The sequence below is a fragment of the Schistocerca gregaria genome, chromosome 4, assembly GCF_023897955.1.
Source record: "Schistocerca gregaria isolate iqSchGreg1 chromosome 4, iqSchGreg1.2, whole genome shotgun sequence".
Classification (NCBI taxonomy): Eukaryota; Metazoa; Arthropoda; class Insecta; order Orthoptera; family Acrididae; genus Schistocerca; species Schistocerca gregaria.
This window is the reverse complement of record NC_064923.1, coordinates 130,665,378-130,684,477: the sequence shown is the minus strand read 5'-3', so window position 1 is coordinate 130,684,477 and position 19,100 is coordinate 130,665,378. Positions and strand designations below refer to the sequence as shown.

The 19,100-nt window shown below is 38.2% G+C and overlaps 1 protein-coding gene across 3 annotated transcripts in view; it reads left to right on the top strand.

Annotated features, from left to right (window-relative positions):
* LOC126266600 (arginine/serine-rich protein PNISR) overlaps window positions 1–6,730 on the top strand; it is a 38,081-nt gene extending 31,351 nt beyond the window's left edge. For all 3 annotated transcript variants that reach the window (XM_049970922.1, XM_049970920.1, XM_049970921.1), the window contains one exon: window positions 3,264–6,730. In XM_049970922.1, the coding sequence (XP_049826879.1) occupies window positions 3,264–5,681 (2,418 nt within the window). In that variant the 3' untranslated portion in view covers window positions 5,682–6,730. The remainder of the gene's footprint in view (window positions 1–3,263) is intronic.
* The last annotated feature ends 12,370 nt before the right edge of the window (window positions 6,731–19,100 follow it).

The following is a 19,100-nucleotide window of genomic DNA, read 5'->3' as shown; positions in this document are numbered from 1 at the left end:
CATTTGATAAAATTTGCAGCTGCAAAACAACGTACACAATATATGTTCAAATTATTATGTTTGGTGGTGGTGGTGGAAGATCAAAGTCAGATCATAAAGTTTCTTTGTGAAACAAGAATGGTCATGTAGGAGTGTTGGTTTTGAGCTGTGACACCATTACTTGGTATATGTACACTCATTTCAGCACAATTAAAGCCCTGCAGGTGATTATGTGGAGTGTCAGTTGAGAACCCTTGAAGTTGACAGACACTTTATCAACGTAGTGCACAGTTTTAGAAATACAATTGAATACATCATAGAGCCTGAGCAAGTAAAGTAGAAGTAAAGCTTTATACAGAAAATGCAGAGCAATGACATGGTCCTGTGCCTTTTGTATTGTTTGTATTCTTTCACTCATAGAACTGCCTATGTGTTTTAGATCTCCCCCCCCCCCCCCCCCCCCCCCCTGAGTCACTTTGATATCGTTTATTACTCCATGATTTCCCAATACTGTAACTTCATTATCAGCTGCATTTCGGTGGAAGTTATGTATCCTTTCTGTGAAACAGTGAGTTGCTTAGTCCACAGTAACATATTTTATACCTTTGGCTGGAAATTAAGTGTAATATTTCTTACTTAAAGTTCTGTGTGTTGCATCATTAAATTCCATAAACTATTTTGATGTGTGTCACAATTCACTGACAACATGTCACACATTTTATCACTGTTATACTTTTAATTCCTGTAAGTGTTTAACAAGAAGTCACAGTTCATACTTCATGCATCTAACATACATTATTCACAATTTGTATAATGACTGCTTTGGATATACATGAAGAAATTTTTGTACTTTTTGAAAAAATCAGACGGGGTGACTGCGGGAACTAATAGCTTACGTGTTGAGCTGAAGCACTTCATAAAAATAGCTGGAATAGTTGTGACTTTGAAAGTCTATTTTGTTCAAGTATGTGGTAAATGAATTTCATCTTTTGGAGGATATTTTCAGTTGTTGTAACAAACCTAAATTTCTATCTTTGTTTTCAGTATGTAGGATGGTGAGATGGTTTAAGTCTCTCATTGTAAGGTTGTTGTACTTTTCAACAATAATGTGAAATATTTCAGCTAAACACCCAAGCAAAGCAGTCAGTCCCAGCAATCAGCTCCTTGGTTTTCTTCAAAAAGGAAAAAACTTTTCTTCATCCATAACCAACACAGTTACGATGAGAATTGTGACTGATGTATCTTAGATGTATGAAACAAGGCCTTTGAGTTGTTATATGCTTACATTCATTACAAGTGTACCAGTGGTAAAATGTATGTCATGTTGTTAGCAAATTGCGATATAGATGAAAATAGTGTTCAAAATTGAACACTATAGCACACAGAATTGAAAATAATATACACATTTGACATCAAACTATAAGTGTAAATTTTCTTTGTGTGTTGTATGTCGTCTGTTACTGCATACAAACAACCTTACTGTGAGCTAACCAGTTCATTGTTTTGTTGATCAAATATGTAACTTACACTAAAATGCATTTGACGATGTCACGGTCTCCAAAATGTTATATGTAATAAATAATATATTGTGACTGAAGGAAGATTTCTTTATTTGGTCAGTTGCTCATAGAAATGCCAATTATGAACAAATTGTAAAGAATTACTAATTGCAAAAAATTCTGTTGTACCAGTAAAGAACATTGATACTCTTTTTTTCTTTTTTTTGCCACAACCATTTATGACGAGATCTTCTCTTTGTCTTTTTTCTAGTAGTCATTGCTTGTACAATCTGAGCCTCAACACCCCATATGCTAAAAAGAAATTTCACTTCAGATTATGGTATTCTGTTCATGGCTACTTTTTGTATCACAACTGCTGAAGTTGTGTACGTTCAGTACAGTCTTTAAAAGTAGGGCAACTTGTTTTCCATGTTCACATTAAAATTATAACTTATCTGTGACAGTTTAAATGTTTTTAATGTTCTTAGATAACATTGTGCTGAAGTGTTTTGATGCTATTATATCATTTCAGCAGATTCCCAGTATTTTTGTTTTTGCTTTTAAGGTTTTGTAACCTTTGTAGGGCATTTTCAGAAGCATGGTATGTATAGCTGTAGTTTTATACCATCAGGAGTGTGTCTTTCTCACTCAAGTCATTGAAATGTGAGATGGGCACTATTCTTGTCAGACTCCTGAATTATTTTTCATCATTATACAGTATTACAATAGTTATGTTGATTGTGCTGTACCAAATCTTATGGCACTTGAGACACTTAAGTACACTCTTTTTTAATCCTTTTCCAGTTTAAAAAGATTTTTTCCCCAAATACTGTAGCAACAATAGTAACAATGTGTGTGTTTTTGATTAAATTCATGTATTTTGATACAGCCTTGGTAGACAGTGTATCTTTTAGGAGCCACATTTGCTGTGTTCAAGTATAGCCTCATCTATTTGTCGGCATTATTTATATGTAATCTAGAGGAGCAAAGTCATCAGCTTGTGCTCCTAAGATCATAAGAACCTACTAGGGCTTGTGCTATTCCTTTGGGAATTTTCAACGCATATCTGTGAAATAAAGAAAAGAAAATTAACAACAATGCATGCTTTATATAATTCTTTCATGCATTATGGTATGCTGTCCAGCCTTTTCTTCTGTTGTTTGAACACAAGATTTCACTGTTCATTAGATACTTTAGTCACTCCAGCATCCCCTCTTCCTTCTCCGTGTGAATGTTTCAGGACATTATGATCACATTCTTGATGTATCTGTGCCTCTGTTAAGATATTAGTCACAGCTTTACATCACTTGTTACACATGTCAGTTGAAGACAGCTCTCTCTCTCTCTCTCTCTCTCTCTCTCTCTCTCTCTAAATGCTGTGTCAAGACTTCTATATAGAGGGATCTATTTTGCCTTCCTTGCTAACAAATTGACTTTTTGGTTGACTTAATGATACCCTGCATTGAAAAGAATGCTAATCCATATTTACAGGAAAGTACGATCTTTGCTTTCTAAACTTTTGTGAATGAAAGCTTACAACATTTTTTTATTTATTTTATTTTTAGGTTTTAACATCTCTTAAGATTATCTCACCCCCCCCCCCCCCCTTTCCCCCCAGTGTTATCTGCACTAACTACTTTTTTTGTTCCAAGTGTGACCAGTGTTCTAAATTTTGATTTTACTTAACTGTTTATCTTAAAATGTGATGTATTTTATGAAACTAAAGCAGATGTGTTGCCATTTTTCTGTAATCCTCAAATTCACTTCAGATATTTTTTATTTTAGGAGTCAGTTCATATCAAGAAGGAAGAAGCCATGTGGTCAGGAGATCCGCAATACTCCAATTGGGCTCTCAACCCTTCTACATACCAGAATGTCGCCCATGAAGAAGTGGACTGGGCAGCTTTGGCACAGCAGTGGATCCAGATGAAAGGGACCCACCCGGGTCCCGAACAGCCGGTCTCAACTGCAGCACCTCCGCCGCCTCCCCCTCCACCCCCTCCTCCTCCCCCGCCCACATACAACAGAAATACTGCCCCTAAAAAGGAGGAAAGAGACTTTGACGATGGAGAAGTTCCAATGGATATGGATGACAAGGATGATAGTGAGCCAAGTGGTCCAAGTTCACAGGAAAATTCCTGGGGTGAGTGGCCAAACTGGCAGCAGTGGGGATGGTCTTGGCCATCTAGTGGAATGGTGCCTCCTAACAGTGCAAGTAATGCGAACAACCAAAGTACAGTCTCCACAGTGAAAGGCCCTCCTGCCCCCGACACAGTTCCTGCACCACCATTCGAATTTCCTTCAGGTGCTCAGACATACGGGAACCAAAGTAGTGTTTATGACTATAATCATTTACCTGGTACAGACCATTACACTCCTACTGTTTCAAGTGGTTACTGGCCAGGTGGCCCCCCAGCTGAAGGTGCCGGTTTACCTCCAGGGGGACCCATTGGTCAGTCTCCATTTATCCGAAATAATCGTCAAGATTGGAAGAGACCTGGTCGTTCACATGACCGTGCCCGTTCTCCTGATAAGTCTGAGGAGGATGATAGTGCAATGCCTGTGCTGGATGCTGCAAAACGGCGACAATTACCAGCTTGGATAAGGGAAGGATTGGAAAAAATGGAAAGGGAGAAACAGAGAAAACTGGACCGTGAGAAGTTGAGGGAGGTATATTTGAAGAAGAAACGGGAAGAGGAAGATCAAGCGAGGGCTGAAATGCACGCGGAAAGTGATTTACCGTCACTACCCAAAAAGAGCAAGTTTGATAGTGATTCCGAGGAATCCGTTCATGAAGTAACGGCAGCTCCTTCACCAACTGCAAGAAGGAAATCAAGGTTTAGGAATGCTGACAGTCCGAGCCAATCACCTAATGCACATTCAGATAGTCAGCCAGCATCTGAACCTGAACCACCAAAGAGTCAGGAGGAAAGGATGCAGGAAGTTATGTTGAAAGTTCGTCGACTGTTAACAGAGATACTGCTGGAAGTTACGACAGAGGAGATGGAGGCAGTAGCACAAGAGGTTATTACAAAGGCAAAAGCCAAGGCTCCTGTCCAGCAGTTGAGGAAGACGCAAGCTCTTGCGTCACTGACTGGGAGGTTAGGATTGGGAATGTATGGTGACAGTGACGAATCTGAGAGTGACAGTGAAAGTGACACTGCAACTCAAGTTAATGGAGCAGATTCAGAAGAAGAATTGAAAGCTAGAATTAAAAAACGAAAACAAGAATTTCTCAAAACAGAGCAAGAAATTGAAGCTTCATTGCAAAGGGAAGAAGAACAGAAGAAAGAATCTGAACGACAGTCAGTGGTGGATGGAAGTGAAGACAGTGATGCGGAAGACAAGGCCCCAGAAGCACAGGACGCCAAGAGTAAATTGGAAGAAGAGAAAGAAACTGCACAGATGCTAAAAACTACTACCGTACAGCATGCTGAACAAGAGAAATCGGGAGATTTTGTAGATTCTTCTGCCAACCCAACATTGGTAAAGAAGCCTAGCAGACAAGACTCTGTGTCAGATGAAAACACTAGTAAGGAGAGACATCAGGCAAAACAGTCAGAGAGAAAAGAATCTAGTTCAGATGATGACGATTCTAATTCCGACAGCGGTTCCGAGACAAGTTCTGAAACGGGCAGTTCATCATCTCAGTCTAGTTCATCACGAAGTCGGCGCAGTTCAAAGAAATACAAAAACTGTAGTAACAAAGGAGACAGTTCACAAAGGAAGGATAGAATTGGTGGTAGTAGTCACAAAAGGCATAGTCGTAGTCACAGTTGGGATATTGAGCCAAGGAGGACTGAAAAGAAACATAGTAAAGACAGGAGAAAGGACAATCACAGTAAAGAAAAGAAAGGTCGAGATAGGCAGGATCAGCACAGAAAAAGTAGGAGCAGGTCACGGGATAGTCGTAGGGGTGATGAAAATGACAGAAAGTCAAAGTATGACAGGAGACACAGTAGTTCAAGTAGGAGTAGAGAAATTGAAAGGAGGTATAGTAGTGGTAGTAGCAAAACTCATAGTTACAGAAGTCACCGTAGTAGCCATTCTCCAAGCAACAGGAGGGAAAAGAAGAGAAAAGGGAAGAGATCACATAGGTATTCTTCAGATTCTAGTTCGTCGTCACAGTCTAAAAAACATAGGACACACAGGAAAGAAGGTCGCAGGAGATATTCTCGTTCACGCTCGAAATCGTTGTCTTGAACAGTGTGTAAATAAACATCAGTGTGCGCGCGTTTTTTACTAAGGTCTTCTTTGAATTCCTGAATCTTTTGAAAGTATTTGTCAGAATCCAGTTCGTGTGTGTGGGTTCATTGCTAGAAACTTATGTGAATATATATATATATATAGCGAAGTAAAAATAGTTTAAACTTCAGTGAACTATGTTTATTACAAAAAGAAGTAACTGTATACTTTTATTCGTTCACAGAAATTCTATTTATAGTCCTCTCTGTAAATATGGTCAAAGCAGTTAGTTTTTTTTTCTGTGTTTCATAAGGTTTTTAAATCATTTCAACACATTGAATTTGACATGCAGTTTAAACACAAGGAGTTGAGATGATTTTTCAGTCTTATTATGAACATTTGTTGGAGTTAGTGGAAAGACACCTTTCATGTATTTAAATAGCATAATTTCAGATGCATTATTCATTGTTTGAAAAATTAAGTAGCTGGAATGAGAAGAAAGTCACCTTGCACTCTACAGCAGAGGTTAGTGACATTTCCAGTTACCCCCTTTCCCAAAGTACATTCACACACACACACACACACACACACACACACACACACACACACTTTTATGAATGTGAATTGTCTTGGTTAGTCTGTCAAAAGTAAGGTAGACAACCTCCAGATGAGGCTGTGATAGTTATTTTATCATGAAATTCATTCATCAGCGGCAACCATAATGTATACATATGTACATTTAAATACATTAGATCGTGCTTCACCTGTTAATAGGGTGACGTTCTCTTCTCCTTCCTGTAGCTTGATTCCTCCATAACTGAACTGCTTGAATTATGTAATGCAATTGTTTTTATGTAATTTATTTAATAGCATAAAATGTATAATGTCCAAACAGTTCACATATTTTATGGTAAATGAATCCAATAAAAATGTCAAAATCTTTGTAGTTTATTTGCACCACTGATAATATTTTCTGATGTTTTTGTTACCCTTCAGAAAATTTTAAGATCATGTTCTGCATTTGCAAATTAAAACACAGTGATAGAAAATAAATTTAATTTTGTTAATTGGTGGTCTCCTTAAAAAAGTTGTGTAATTTTCTGAATTTATACAAGGTAAGGTGCTTTGTTTTGTAAAATTTACACACTACTATGAATATTTTCTACATTTACTTCAGTGCTGTACACAAGACTAAATTAGTAGACCAGTGACCTCAGCAGTTTGGTCCGTAGGAACTTACCACTACCGCTAAATTGATTATGGGAAATGCAATTCATTGACTTCCATATGAGAATTTTGTGTCATTCTGGCAGAAGAATCAATATCTGAAGTATGCAAAAGTTGTGTAATTTGTTTCTGGAAATTGGTACAAAATCAGGAACATTTGTAATGTAAAGGTTGTACCAGAAGTAATGAAAAGTGGTCTCTATTGATACACAGGTACATGTTTCAAATTGCACGTGTAGTTGTAGTGACATTGTCCTCTTCAGTATGTTGTTACCAAACACAGCTACCATCAAAACCAAAACATTTAGGTACTTAATTTCCACATGCAACTCGTGAATCCTCTTTGCAAAGGGTTATGTGACATCTCTTTCACAGTTCATTGTACCTCATTTGTGTCAACAGAGGGTAGTCCGTGAAGACAATCCTTCATTGAGTGAAACAAATAGAAGTTGGAAGGCCATCAACTGCTATGGTACCTACTTCAGTCTCCCCCCCCCCCCCCCCCCCCCCCCCCACACACACACACACACACACACATATAAATGCTTTTCTTTATAGTAAAACTTGTGATTCTAGAGAAGAAGATCCTGATAGTATACATATAAGGTAGAATACTAAGAAAAAGCAACTTCGATTTCTTTCCCAAAGGAGCAGTCAACTAGTTGATGAACAGCAGTTTGGCCTCCTACAAACAGTGAATAGTATACATACCACTAGGCAGAAGTCCACAACACCATACAGTGCGTTAGGAACAAAATATTCATTTCATTTTAGTTTAGTCATTCAACCGGTGTAAATGAGAAATATTGTGATGAGTACAATGAATGCCTCCACAGACTAACTGTTAAACATCACAAACTAATGCATAAGCAAAAAGTGACTCCAGAAGAACATTTCATATTTTCAGTTGTGAGGAAAGTCTAAAATGAATCCACATTGTTCTCTGACACCTGAAAAGAAACTGTTTTTGAAAGTGATCACTTAAATTACCTCTCAGACTGACTGGTATCAAAATGAAGGCTTGCACCTTGCTATTTTTGTTGAATACAATGCATGTGGCACTCAGTGATATCATGGACTTCGAAATTTTTCACAATGTCCAAAAAATTGCAGTGTTGTAGTGAACTTAATAAACTTGTTTTTTGTGTTGTGGAAAAAGATACTAGTAATTATGCAAACTGGTATGGTTTTGAGTGATGGGTTCCATGTGGTTCCCAAGTTGTACAGCAACCATAAACTATAAAATTACCAAATATGCAGCAACCAGTCGCAAAATCATATTTTATTTATTCACTTTGCAAATCAATTTCAACTGATTAACAGCCATTGTTGGTGCTTTCAAGCAATATGTGCCCTGAGGAGTAATACTGTCTTAAACAGAGGTCAAACTTAACTTGACTTCATGTTTGACCTGTGCTTAAGACAGTATTAGTACTCAGGGCACATATTGCTTGAAAGCACCGATGATTGCTGTTAATCAGTTGAAATCGATTTGCAAAAGTGAATAAATAAAACATGATTTTGTGACTGGTTGCTGCATATTTGGTAATTTTATGGTATTGTTTTCATTAGTAGCCATGATTATAATGTTCATTATGTTTAGGTTCATTTTGTAACTAAATAATTATAGTTCCAGACACATAGTTCAGAATGAACACAAGATTCATTCCTTTTTCTAAGTAAGCAGTTGTGTGATATTAAGTTGATTGCATAAGACATGATAAGAGTGGAAACTGTCATCATTTGAAATAATTATGTCAAGATTTGCATGTGTCGTTAAGAATGTGTAACACTAATTACATGTCATCCAGATGCTTCAGTAGATTCTCAAGGATTTTGTCATTTACCTTGAGAAACTTTAGTGACCAGTCTCATCTCTAATGATAGCATGTTGCTCCTGTTGAAATTCAGTGAAGTTCACAAGGAAAAAAGGCTGTCATAGGTTGTATAATGGAGAGATGATTTTTACCTATTTTACTTTTGTCGGAGAATCATTGACACACAGTACAGATTAAAGGCTCTTAAACGAAGTTACATTTTAACTTATTTCTATAAGTGAATGTCATTACAGATAGAAGTGTGACCATTTATATCAAATGTCATGTTTCATTCAGATGACTGATGCATCAAAATAATGCTCTGAACTAATATTCTTAGAGTTGTTATAATTTTCAAGAAAAATGTTTCAACTGTGGTAGTCAGCAATTATAGGGCAGACCACAAAAGTTTTTGTGTCTCCAAATTTGTCCCTGTGATAGGCTTCCCGAAGAAAAAAATTATTTTCTTCAAAGATCTCAAAATTACCTTTTGACTGTTTTATCAGAGGAAAAAAAATGCTTCATTGCCTTCAGTCTTAAATTTTTGATATCTGACAGCATACTTCTGAAGTGGAACACACTGAAACAGTACAGTAACAGTAATACATATATTCCTAGTTTTAGTTCAGAGGTACACTGTGGACAAAAGGGCCTGTATGACTATGACTTTCATTTTTAGCACTGAAAGTCATAAAGGCGTTATGATATCCTAAATATTTACCAAATTGGATGTCAGTTTGGAATGGAGACATTTGAAGACACACCTTGAAGCATTCTACAATATTGACAACATGAATGACAAATGTAAGACAAGTGCAATGTAATTCAGCAGACCATCGCTTTCTTTGAAAGTTCTTTTACATTGGTATATTTTAAACAGAAATGCTATACTAATAAGCAACCATATTTTTAATTAATACCATTAGAATGTTATGGAAAAACGGCGGAATCGTCCCCACTCCACCAAGAGTGTCTTTCTGGCCGTCCACCTAACCTTCGTAACCTCTTAGTTCATCCCTATGAACTCCCCAAACCACCTTCCCTACCCTCTGGCTCCTACCCTTGCAACCGCCCGGTGTAAAACCTGCCCCATGCACCCTCCCAGCGTCACCTACTCCAGTCCTGTAACCCGGAAGGTGTACACGATCAAAGGCAGAGCCACGTGTGAAAGCACTCACGAGATTTACCAACTGACCTGCCTACACTGAAGCTTTCTATGTGGGAATGACCAGCAACAAACTGTCCATTTGCATGAATGGACACAGGCAGACAGTGTTGTTGGTAATGAGTATCACCCTGTGGCTAAACATGCCTTGGTGCACGGCCAGCACATCTTGGCACAGTGTTACGCCGTCCGAATTATCTGGATACTTCCCACTAACACCAACCTGTCAGAACTTCGGAGATGGGAACCTGCCCCTTCAGTATATCCTCTCTTCTCGATATCCGCCAGGCCTCAACCTCCGCTAATTTGAAGTTGCCACCGCTCATACCTCACCTGTCTTTCAACAACTTCTTTGCCTCTGTACTTCCGCCTCGACTGACATCTCTGCCCGAACTCTTTGCCTTTACAAATGTCTGCTTGTGTCTGTGTATGTGCGGATGGATATGTGCATGTGTACTAGTGTGCACCTGTCCTTTTTTCCCCCTAAGGTAAGTCTTTCTGCTCCTGGGATTGGAATGACTCCTTACCCTCTCCCTTAAAACCCACATCCTTTCGTCTTTCCCTCTCCTTCCCTCTTTCCTGAAGAAGCAACCGTTGGTTGTGAAAGCTAGAATTTTGTGTGTATGTTTGTGTGTCTATCGACCTGCCAGCACTTTTGTTTGGTAAGTCACATCATCTTTGTTTTTAGATATGTTTTTCCCATGTGGAATGTTTCCCTCTATTATATACATATCATTAATTCTTAAGTTGCTTAGATTTATTAATATTGATTTGGAGGTACATATATAGCTGCAGAATATCAGTATGAGACTATTGTTAAAATAATATTGACTGTGTATTTGAGTGAGACTAACACGATACACATTCACAGTACTTACAATTTTTTGTATAGAATATCAGTTCTTGGACAAGATTTCAATTCACGTTGGGCAAATGTGTGTACCTCTCTCCTCTTCACTCACCTTCAACATTACATGAATAAGAAAGCTCCAGTTGTCCCCACAGTCACACTCGGGCATTAAGCGGCTGCAGTGGGGTGGTTGAAGCAACAAACAAGCAGCGCCCACAAAATGTGAAAAGCTGTACTTTCATGTCATAGCTGTGTACTATAAGAATTATGGCCCAAATTTTCATGTGAGATCAATAACCGGGGCTAATATCTCAAAAGTGCGCTCTTTTCACCTCAAAATGTGAAGTCAAATTGTTGACATATTCTTCTAAGATTTTATATTTACATTCATTGGCTCACAATCTCACAACCAAATTAGCACCTTCCAAGTTAACCCAGAGCTTTGGTAATGCTACAGACCAGTCTATCATCACAACCTACATCCTAAAAACTAATACAGACTGTAAAAGAAATATTACTGGTGGTCTGTTCTCACTCTGTTTGTACCCATATGGTGTTACATGCAACATCACCATTATGTTACTGGACAAAGCCAGTATCAAGTATTGGTAGGTTCAGTGGACCTGTGAATTCAGCAAAGTCTTAAACACACACAAATACAGGGTGTCCAGGATACAGGAATACTATAAAATGTAATAATTTGAGAAGTACTTAATTGAGATATTTATTGCAGTACGTTTCTACAAGTATGGTAGCTTTTTTTTATGCACCGAATACACTCTGAGATTTGTGCCATTAGTTGTTTGATGGATATCTTATCTGTTTTCCACTTCTGTCCAAAAGTTTTGCAGCATGGCAGACATATTTCTGATAGCTACACTAACATGGTAGTGCTGATCTGGTAGATCATTGATAAACTTGCACAGATAAAAATCAAGCTTTGTAATGTCTGAACTTGCAGGAGCATAGGTTATTACAGATTTACTTCCATAATATGTGTTGATTAATGTATGTATATTTTTTGGCATGATTAATTGATTCATGCTAATTAAAATGACTTTTACATCAGAACTAGACATTGTAGAAAAATGCAGCTTCATGTAAGCTGTGCTGCAACTACCTGACCAATTGCCATTTGGATCTGGTCTGTAGCTGCATGTGCTTGTACAGTATTTTTGTATCATAAACATAGCCCAGGTTCAGCAATCTGGTCTTATGGTTGAATTAGAAGACGCAATAACATTGAAAAATAAATTTTAAAAATTGCAGGATATCTTGATCTCCAACACTTGTTCTAAGACAAGTGACACATGCTAATTTAAAATATGTAAACTGTTCATCTATGTCAGTCACCACTTTTTAGATATACTCCTTCACCCATTTATATTTCACTAGACTGGTTGTCGTTACATGGAGCACTAATAAACATGGCATTAGCTAAGAAAATAGTGAGATTGAGTCACACAGCACATATACTACACAATAATATCTTGTTCAAGATGTAATACACACACAAAATCCATACACAGTGAAAATACTTCCTCCATACCTCCTTGACTTTCTGTTAGTGCCAAGTTTTGTCCCTGGCCACAAATAAGAACACTGTCTTTCCTTCTCATCCTGCCTGGTAAGTCTCCCCTGACCTGCAGTTCTGGTGACTTCTCTGAAATTTACCCCTTTTCCTCGAACACTCCAGTCATTTTCCTTCATCGCTCTTCCTTCCCCACTCCAGTCATTTTCCTTCATCGCTCTTCCTTCCCCACTCCAGTCCTTTTCCTTCCCCTTCAGTACTTCTGCCATAAAAAGGAGCCACTGGCTCCGAAACTTTGCCTAATTATAACATTCTTTTATGTGTGTGTCTTTCTGCTGCTTGGTGAGTAGATTTTTTAATCTAGCCAGTTACATTATCAAAAAATTGATTTTTTCCCTTAATCTGGGGCAGGTTTGGTTTGAACTTCTTGGCTGTAAACTTGTGTTTGTACTGACATGTTGAAGTGTCTAGCAATAGTCAACACTCCACTCTGATACTGTGACTCCATTACTAAGATGTTCCAGTGAAAACATTCATTAATTACTATATCTAGGTTTTTAGGGAAGAAGTCAAGTTGTGAGTTGAGGAGATGAATTTTGAAGGGCATGATAGTCTCCAATTGCTTGTACGCAATGATGCCCATCATCACAACATTTACACAGTCAGCAGAGTTATAATTTTCAAGGCTACAACTGATTCAAATTCCACCCATGCGTTTCTTTCAGTATCCTTCACTAAGTCTTGGATGTGGGTGTCAGATATTACCTTTCTTGTTTGTAGATATATGACTGCATCTTCTTTCACTTTTGCATAACTTAACTCTGGAAACTTGTTGCACATGTACTGAGAAGCATCTGAGTCATCGGTTAGTGCCTTCTTGAAATTCTTAATAAGTCCCGGCTTGATGTGAAGTGGTGGCATCATAACTTTGTCATAGTCAATCAATGGTACATGAAGGACTTTTTTTATTTGTTGGCTGTTTTCTGTTTCCAATTGGCCAACTTCTCTTTATGCTGTGGTGCTTTCTATCTGTACTGTCCCACTTTCAAATAAAACAGCAGTAATTTGTGTATACTGCCTGCATTCCCATGAGAATGGCGATAACTCTTAAATCAACCAGATAAACCATTTATAATTGTGATAATGAATTTTTCCAAGAAGTAGTGACATGGATTCATATGTCTGTTTCAGGTGGGTAGAATATTTAACTAGTACTGATGCATGCTTATTTCCATTGTGTAATAATACTGCATTACTCAATGACCAATTGTTAAGCTTCAGTGTTGTGTACCACCCCTAGGCTTGATATGAGATAATGTCACTCCCTCCAAAGAATTTCACAAATTCTTTGCGTCTGTAGTGAAAATGTGAAGTTGTACCTGATTCAAGCGAATTAAATAAAACTAAGCAGTTCAGCTTGACCTTTTGTTAGTGTCAGGTCTCGTCCATGGTAAATGAATGTCTTCTCCACACTGGTAGTCGAGGTCTGATAATTGTTGGAAGATGAAAGAGAACTTTGTTCTCGAGTTTCTTCAAATGTATATTTTGTAGGTGCTACCTGTATTAAACTGGCAATGGGATAATGTTGAATTGGTTTAGAAACTAGGGAACATTTGCGTACTTCACAGATCCCAAATGGAAATAAAAGTCTATGCTGTAGAAAGATTGTGTAAATTTACACAACCTCTGGATGCCATAATATGAATTTAAACTGAAAATAAAAAGAAAAAAAATGAAAGATCAGTAATGCAATATCACAAATGTTTTGAATTATTACCTCAAATATAATTTTCACTGATGATGAAGATACAGTATAACATTACATGAAAAATGACTAAAAATGTGGAGGTAAAAAAGTGATGGCAGGTGCTCCATGAAAAATCAATTTTTGTCAATATCTACAAAGCCTGATGTGACCGAGCAAAATGGTCTTCAGATGTGAAATCAGCATAAAAAACTACATTAGAAAAAGTAAAAATCATGCCAGATACCCTTAGTTGTTTCTCAGTATAATTCATCTCTTCAACACACAGTTTGTGGTAATTTGTTTTACTGTTTGTTGGTGGGAACATGGTGATAATTTTTACAGTCGATATTCTGCAGTTTGCATACAGCAACTAGCAAAGGAGGTTGTGTGGTGACCAGATGCTATACCAATTTTAACGGCTGGGCTCTTCAAGGAACTTAACAAATATACGTGTAATAGCGTGCCATCCCTATACAAATTCCCACAGCCTTCAGCTCACTGTATTTAACCCTGTCCACAGCTTAATTGCCCTCTCCCGTCAAAAGCACATGTACCACTGACTGACTATCATCCTAATGGGGATAAACTTACAGCAGCTGCAACTGACATAACAGAATCAGTAGCAAATGGTCCTTCTGGCAGAACAAGAACAACAGCTTCAGCTTTTGCTACAGGGCTCCAATCCAGCATTTTTTCCACTGCCCATGTTGGTTGGTATATCATTTGATATGCATTTGAAAAAGTAGGTAATTTACCAAAAAATGCTTGTTTTGTAAATAAAACCGCCTTTTCCTGTTGCCACTTAATTTATTTCTCCCAGACACATTTTGCCTTTTACTTGTTCTAAGGCATCATCAGTGGGCTCCTGTATGCCATAGTTTTCTTATTTTTAAATTATCAAACAGTTCATGTCACAGTTTTTATGTAAAAAAAGTAATTACTTATGGTTTGCTATGATCTGCATTTCCTCTCATCTGATCTGGAGATTGCACTACCACTTTATTACTATTGCACAGTTTTGAGTTCTGACCTTTTTCATAATGTTTATCCTTCTTTTTTTGTAGCTTATTATTGTTCTTTTGCCACTCAATATAACTATTTCTTTGGACACTGTGCTTTTAACGATGTAAATATTGCAACTCCATTACGTGTTTCCTCCTCTTTGGTGTGTTTACCTACTTCTTGCCAACATAAGGAAGTATACGCAATCTGGTCAAAAGTATCCAGACACCCCCCAAAACATATGTTTTTCATATTAGGTTCATTGTGCTGCCACCTACTGCCAGATATTCCATATCAGCAACCTCAGTAGTCATTAGACATTGTGAGAGAGCAGAATGGGGCACTATGCGGAATTCACGGACTTCGAACGTGGCCAGGTGATTGGGTGTCACTTGTGTTATGTGTCTGTACACAAGATTTCCACACTCCTAAACATCCCAAAGTCCACTGTGTCTGATGTCATATTGAAGTGGAAACATGAAGGGACACGTACAACACAAAAGCACCTCGTCTGTTGACTGACAGAGACCACCAACAGTTGAAGAGGGTCATAATGTGTGATAGGCAGACATCTATCCAGACCATCACACAGGAATTCCAAACTGCATCAGGATCCACTGCAAGTACTATGACTGTTAGGCGGGAGGTGAGAAAACTTAGATTTCATTGTCGAGTGGCTGCTCACAAGCCACACATCATGCCAGTAAACGCCAAGCGACACCTCACTTGGTGTAAGGAGCATAAACATTGGATATTAAACAGTGGAAAAATGTTGTGAGTGTAAAGATGTTGGGTGGTATTATTATTATTATTTTTTTTTTTTTTTTTTTTTTTTTGTTGATTCTAATTATTTTCATGTCTTCTTCTCTAGTGGTTGGTTTATGGTCATGTTCTCTTAGGTGTTCTGCAAGTGTGGAGTGGTTTGTCCCATATTTCCAGGTTCTCATGTGTTCTTTTTATCTGATATCAGATATAGAAGAAGCCATGAAAATAATTAGAATCAATTAAAAAAAAAAAAACCTCCTAACCTTGTAAGAAAATTGCCACATACAGAAAACCAAAGCACACAGGAAAACCCTGTTGAATGATCAGGTACAAATGCCAAGCAATTCATTGTTTACACTAATAGATAAAATAAAAGAATAGTACCATCCAACATCTTTACACTCACTTGTCCATTAACCCCTCTACAGAATATTGAAGCAAAAAGCCAAATCAGCTGTCACCAAAGCTTTCAACCAGTCATTAACAGCTAGCACATTCATATTCATCACCACACAGTTCAACCCCCCCCCCCCCCCCCCAAACACACACAACACTCTTCAGCTCTCTCTCTCTCTCTCTCTCTCTCTCTCTCTCTCTCTCTCTCTCTCACACACACACACACACACACACACACACACACACACACACACACACACACACAAAATATAAACATCATGAATAGAAGTTGGTTTTGAACATATACTTCTTTACATTGGCAACCAGTGGGTAAACACACCAAAGAGGAGGAAACATGTAATGGAGTTGCATTATTTACATTGTTTAAAGCACAGTGTTGGGATATATAGTTATATTGAGTGGCAGAAGAACAATAGTAGACCACAAAAAAAAAAGGATAGACATCGTGAACAGTGCGAAAAAGGTCAGAACTCAAAATTTTGCTTATATGTCAGTAATAAAGTGGTAGTGCGACCTCCAGACCAAATGAGAGGAAATACAGATCACAGCAAATCATACATAATTACTTTTTTAAATAAGAAATCATAATGTACACTGTTTGATAACCCAAAAATAACAAAACTGCATCGTTTCAGATCCCGCAGATGAGGCCTTAGAACAAGAAAAAGGTGAAATGCGTCTGGGAAAAATAAATTAAGTGGCTATAGGAAAAGGTGGTTTTACACTACTGGCCATTAAAGTTGCTACACCATGAAGATGACATGCTACAGACGCGAAATTTAACTGACAGGAAGAAGATGCTGTGATATGCAAATGATTAGCTTTTCAGAGCATTCACACAAGGTTGGCGGCACCTACAATGTGCTGACATGAGGAAAGTTTCCAACTGATTTCTCGTACACAAACAGCAGTTGACTGGGGTGGCCTGGTGAAACGTTGTTGTGATGCCTCGTGTAAGGAGGAGAAATGCGTACCATCATGTTGCCGACTTTGATAAAGGTCGGATGGTAACCTATTGCGATTGCGGTTTATTGTATCGCGACATTGCTGCCCGCGTTGGTCGAGATCCAATAACTGTTAGCAGAATATGGAATCGGTGGGTTCAGGAGGGTAATACGGAACGCCGTGCTGGATCCCAACGACATCGTATCACTAACAGTCAAGATGACAGGCATCATATGCGCAAGGCTGTAACGGATCATGCTGCCACGTCTCGATCCTTGAGTCAACAGATGGGTTCGTTTGAAAGACAACAACCATCTCCATGAACAGTTCGACGACGTTTGCAGCAGTATGGACTATCAGCTCGGAGACCATGGCTGCGGTTACCCTTGATGCTGCATCACAGACAGAAGCGCCTGCGATGGAGTATTCTATGACGAACCTGGGTGCACGATCGGCAAAACGTCATTTTTTTGGATGAATCCAGGTTCTGTTTACAGCATCATGATGCCCGCATCCGTGTTTGGTGACATCGCAGTGAATGCGCATTGGAAGTGTGTTTTCATCATCGTCATACCAGCGTATCACCCAGCATGCCATTGATTACACATCTCGGTCACCTCTTGTTCGCATTGACGGCACTTTGAACAATGGACATGACATTTCAGCATTCAATCCCTGCAAAACCCTGCATTTCAGCAGGATAATGCACGACCGCATGTTGCAGGTCCTGTATGGGCGTTCCTGGATACAGAAAATGTTCGACTGCTGCCCTGGCCAGCACACTCTCCAGATCTCTCACCAATTGAAAACCTCTGGTCAATGGTGGACGAGCAATTGGTTCCTCACAATATGCCAGTCACTACTCTTGAAGCTGCATGGGCAGCTGTACCTGTACCTGTACACTCATCCAAGCTCTGTTTGACTCGATGCCCAGCCGTATCAAGGCCGTTATTATGGTCAGAGGTGGTTGTTCTGGGTACTGATTTCTCAGGATATATGCACCCAAATTGCATGAAAATGTAATCACATGTCAGTTCTAGTATAATATATTTGTCCAATGAATACCCGTTTATCATTTGCATTTCTTCTTGATGTAGTAATTTTAATGGCCAGTAGTGTATTTACAAAAAAAGTATTTCTGTGCTTGCTGCAGAGGATGGCCACACAAACAAACATGTTGCGAGTGTAAATGCATTTCCTAGCCCATAATATTTCTCCCTCTGATGAACTATATGATTTCATTCGTCTTATAATCTGAAAATGTTTGATTTTGTTTGTAAGTAGAATCAGCTAAGTGATTCCAACAAGTTAAATTGTGTGTGTATCCACAGTAGCTTGTCTGAGCATTTTTTTAAAACAGAGACTTGCATTGGTTTCTCACTTGGAATTTTTGATGTGTAGGTAGCTTGCAGATCTCAAAAGCCTGTGGCATTGTTGCAAATTTCAATTTGAAAAATGTAAACAGTGTGTGTTTGGACACACAGTTGTTAATTCATCATAATGTAGTCTGCTTCACTCCAGATAATAAGTTATGAGTTTAGACACTGAAATTATCGAACTTTTCACTGGACATAGTTTTGCATTTGCACAAGTGTGTGAAATCTTCCTCAAAAATAATTTTGTGCTGCACTTTAATTTGCAAAGTTGAAAGAGACACCATAAGAATATAAAGAGGGATGTCTGATCAATCAACATTGTTTAATATGTTGAAACATCACAAATGGGACAGAAAGCCCAAAACAGTGGCACAAAAAATAGTTTTCATTCTATCAACTACTACCATTAAAAATATGGCTCCTGGGTCTTCTGCCAGATCATGTTTTGTGCATCCTAAAATATTTTCTTGAGGAAACACCTCAGCATTGTCAAATGGTGGCTGTTATTTCAGTAGTGTGGTGGCAGTTAAATACAAGCAGACATCTGCAAAAATTCTACATATTAATATGTTTATTTACACTATGTACACAAAAG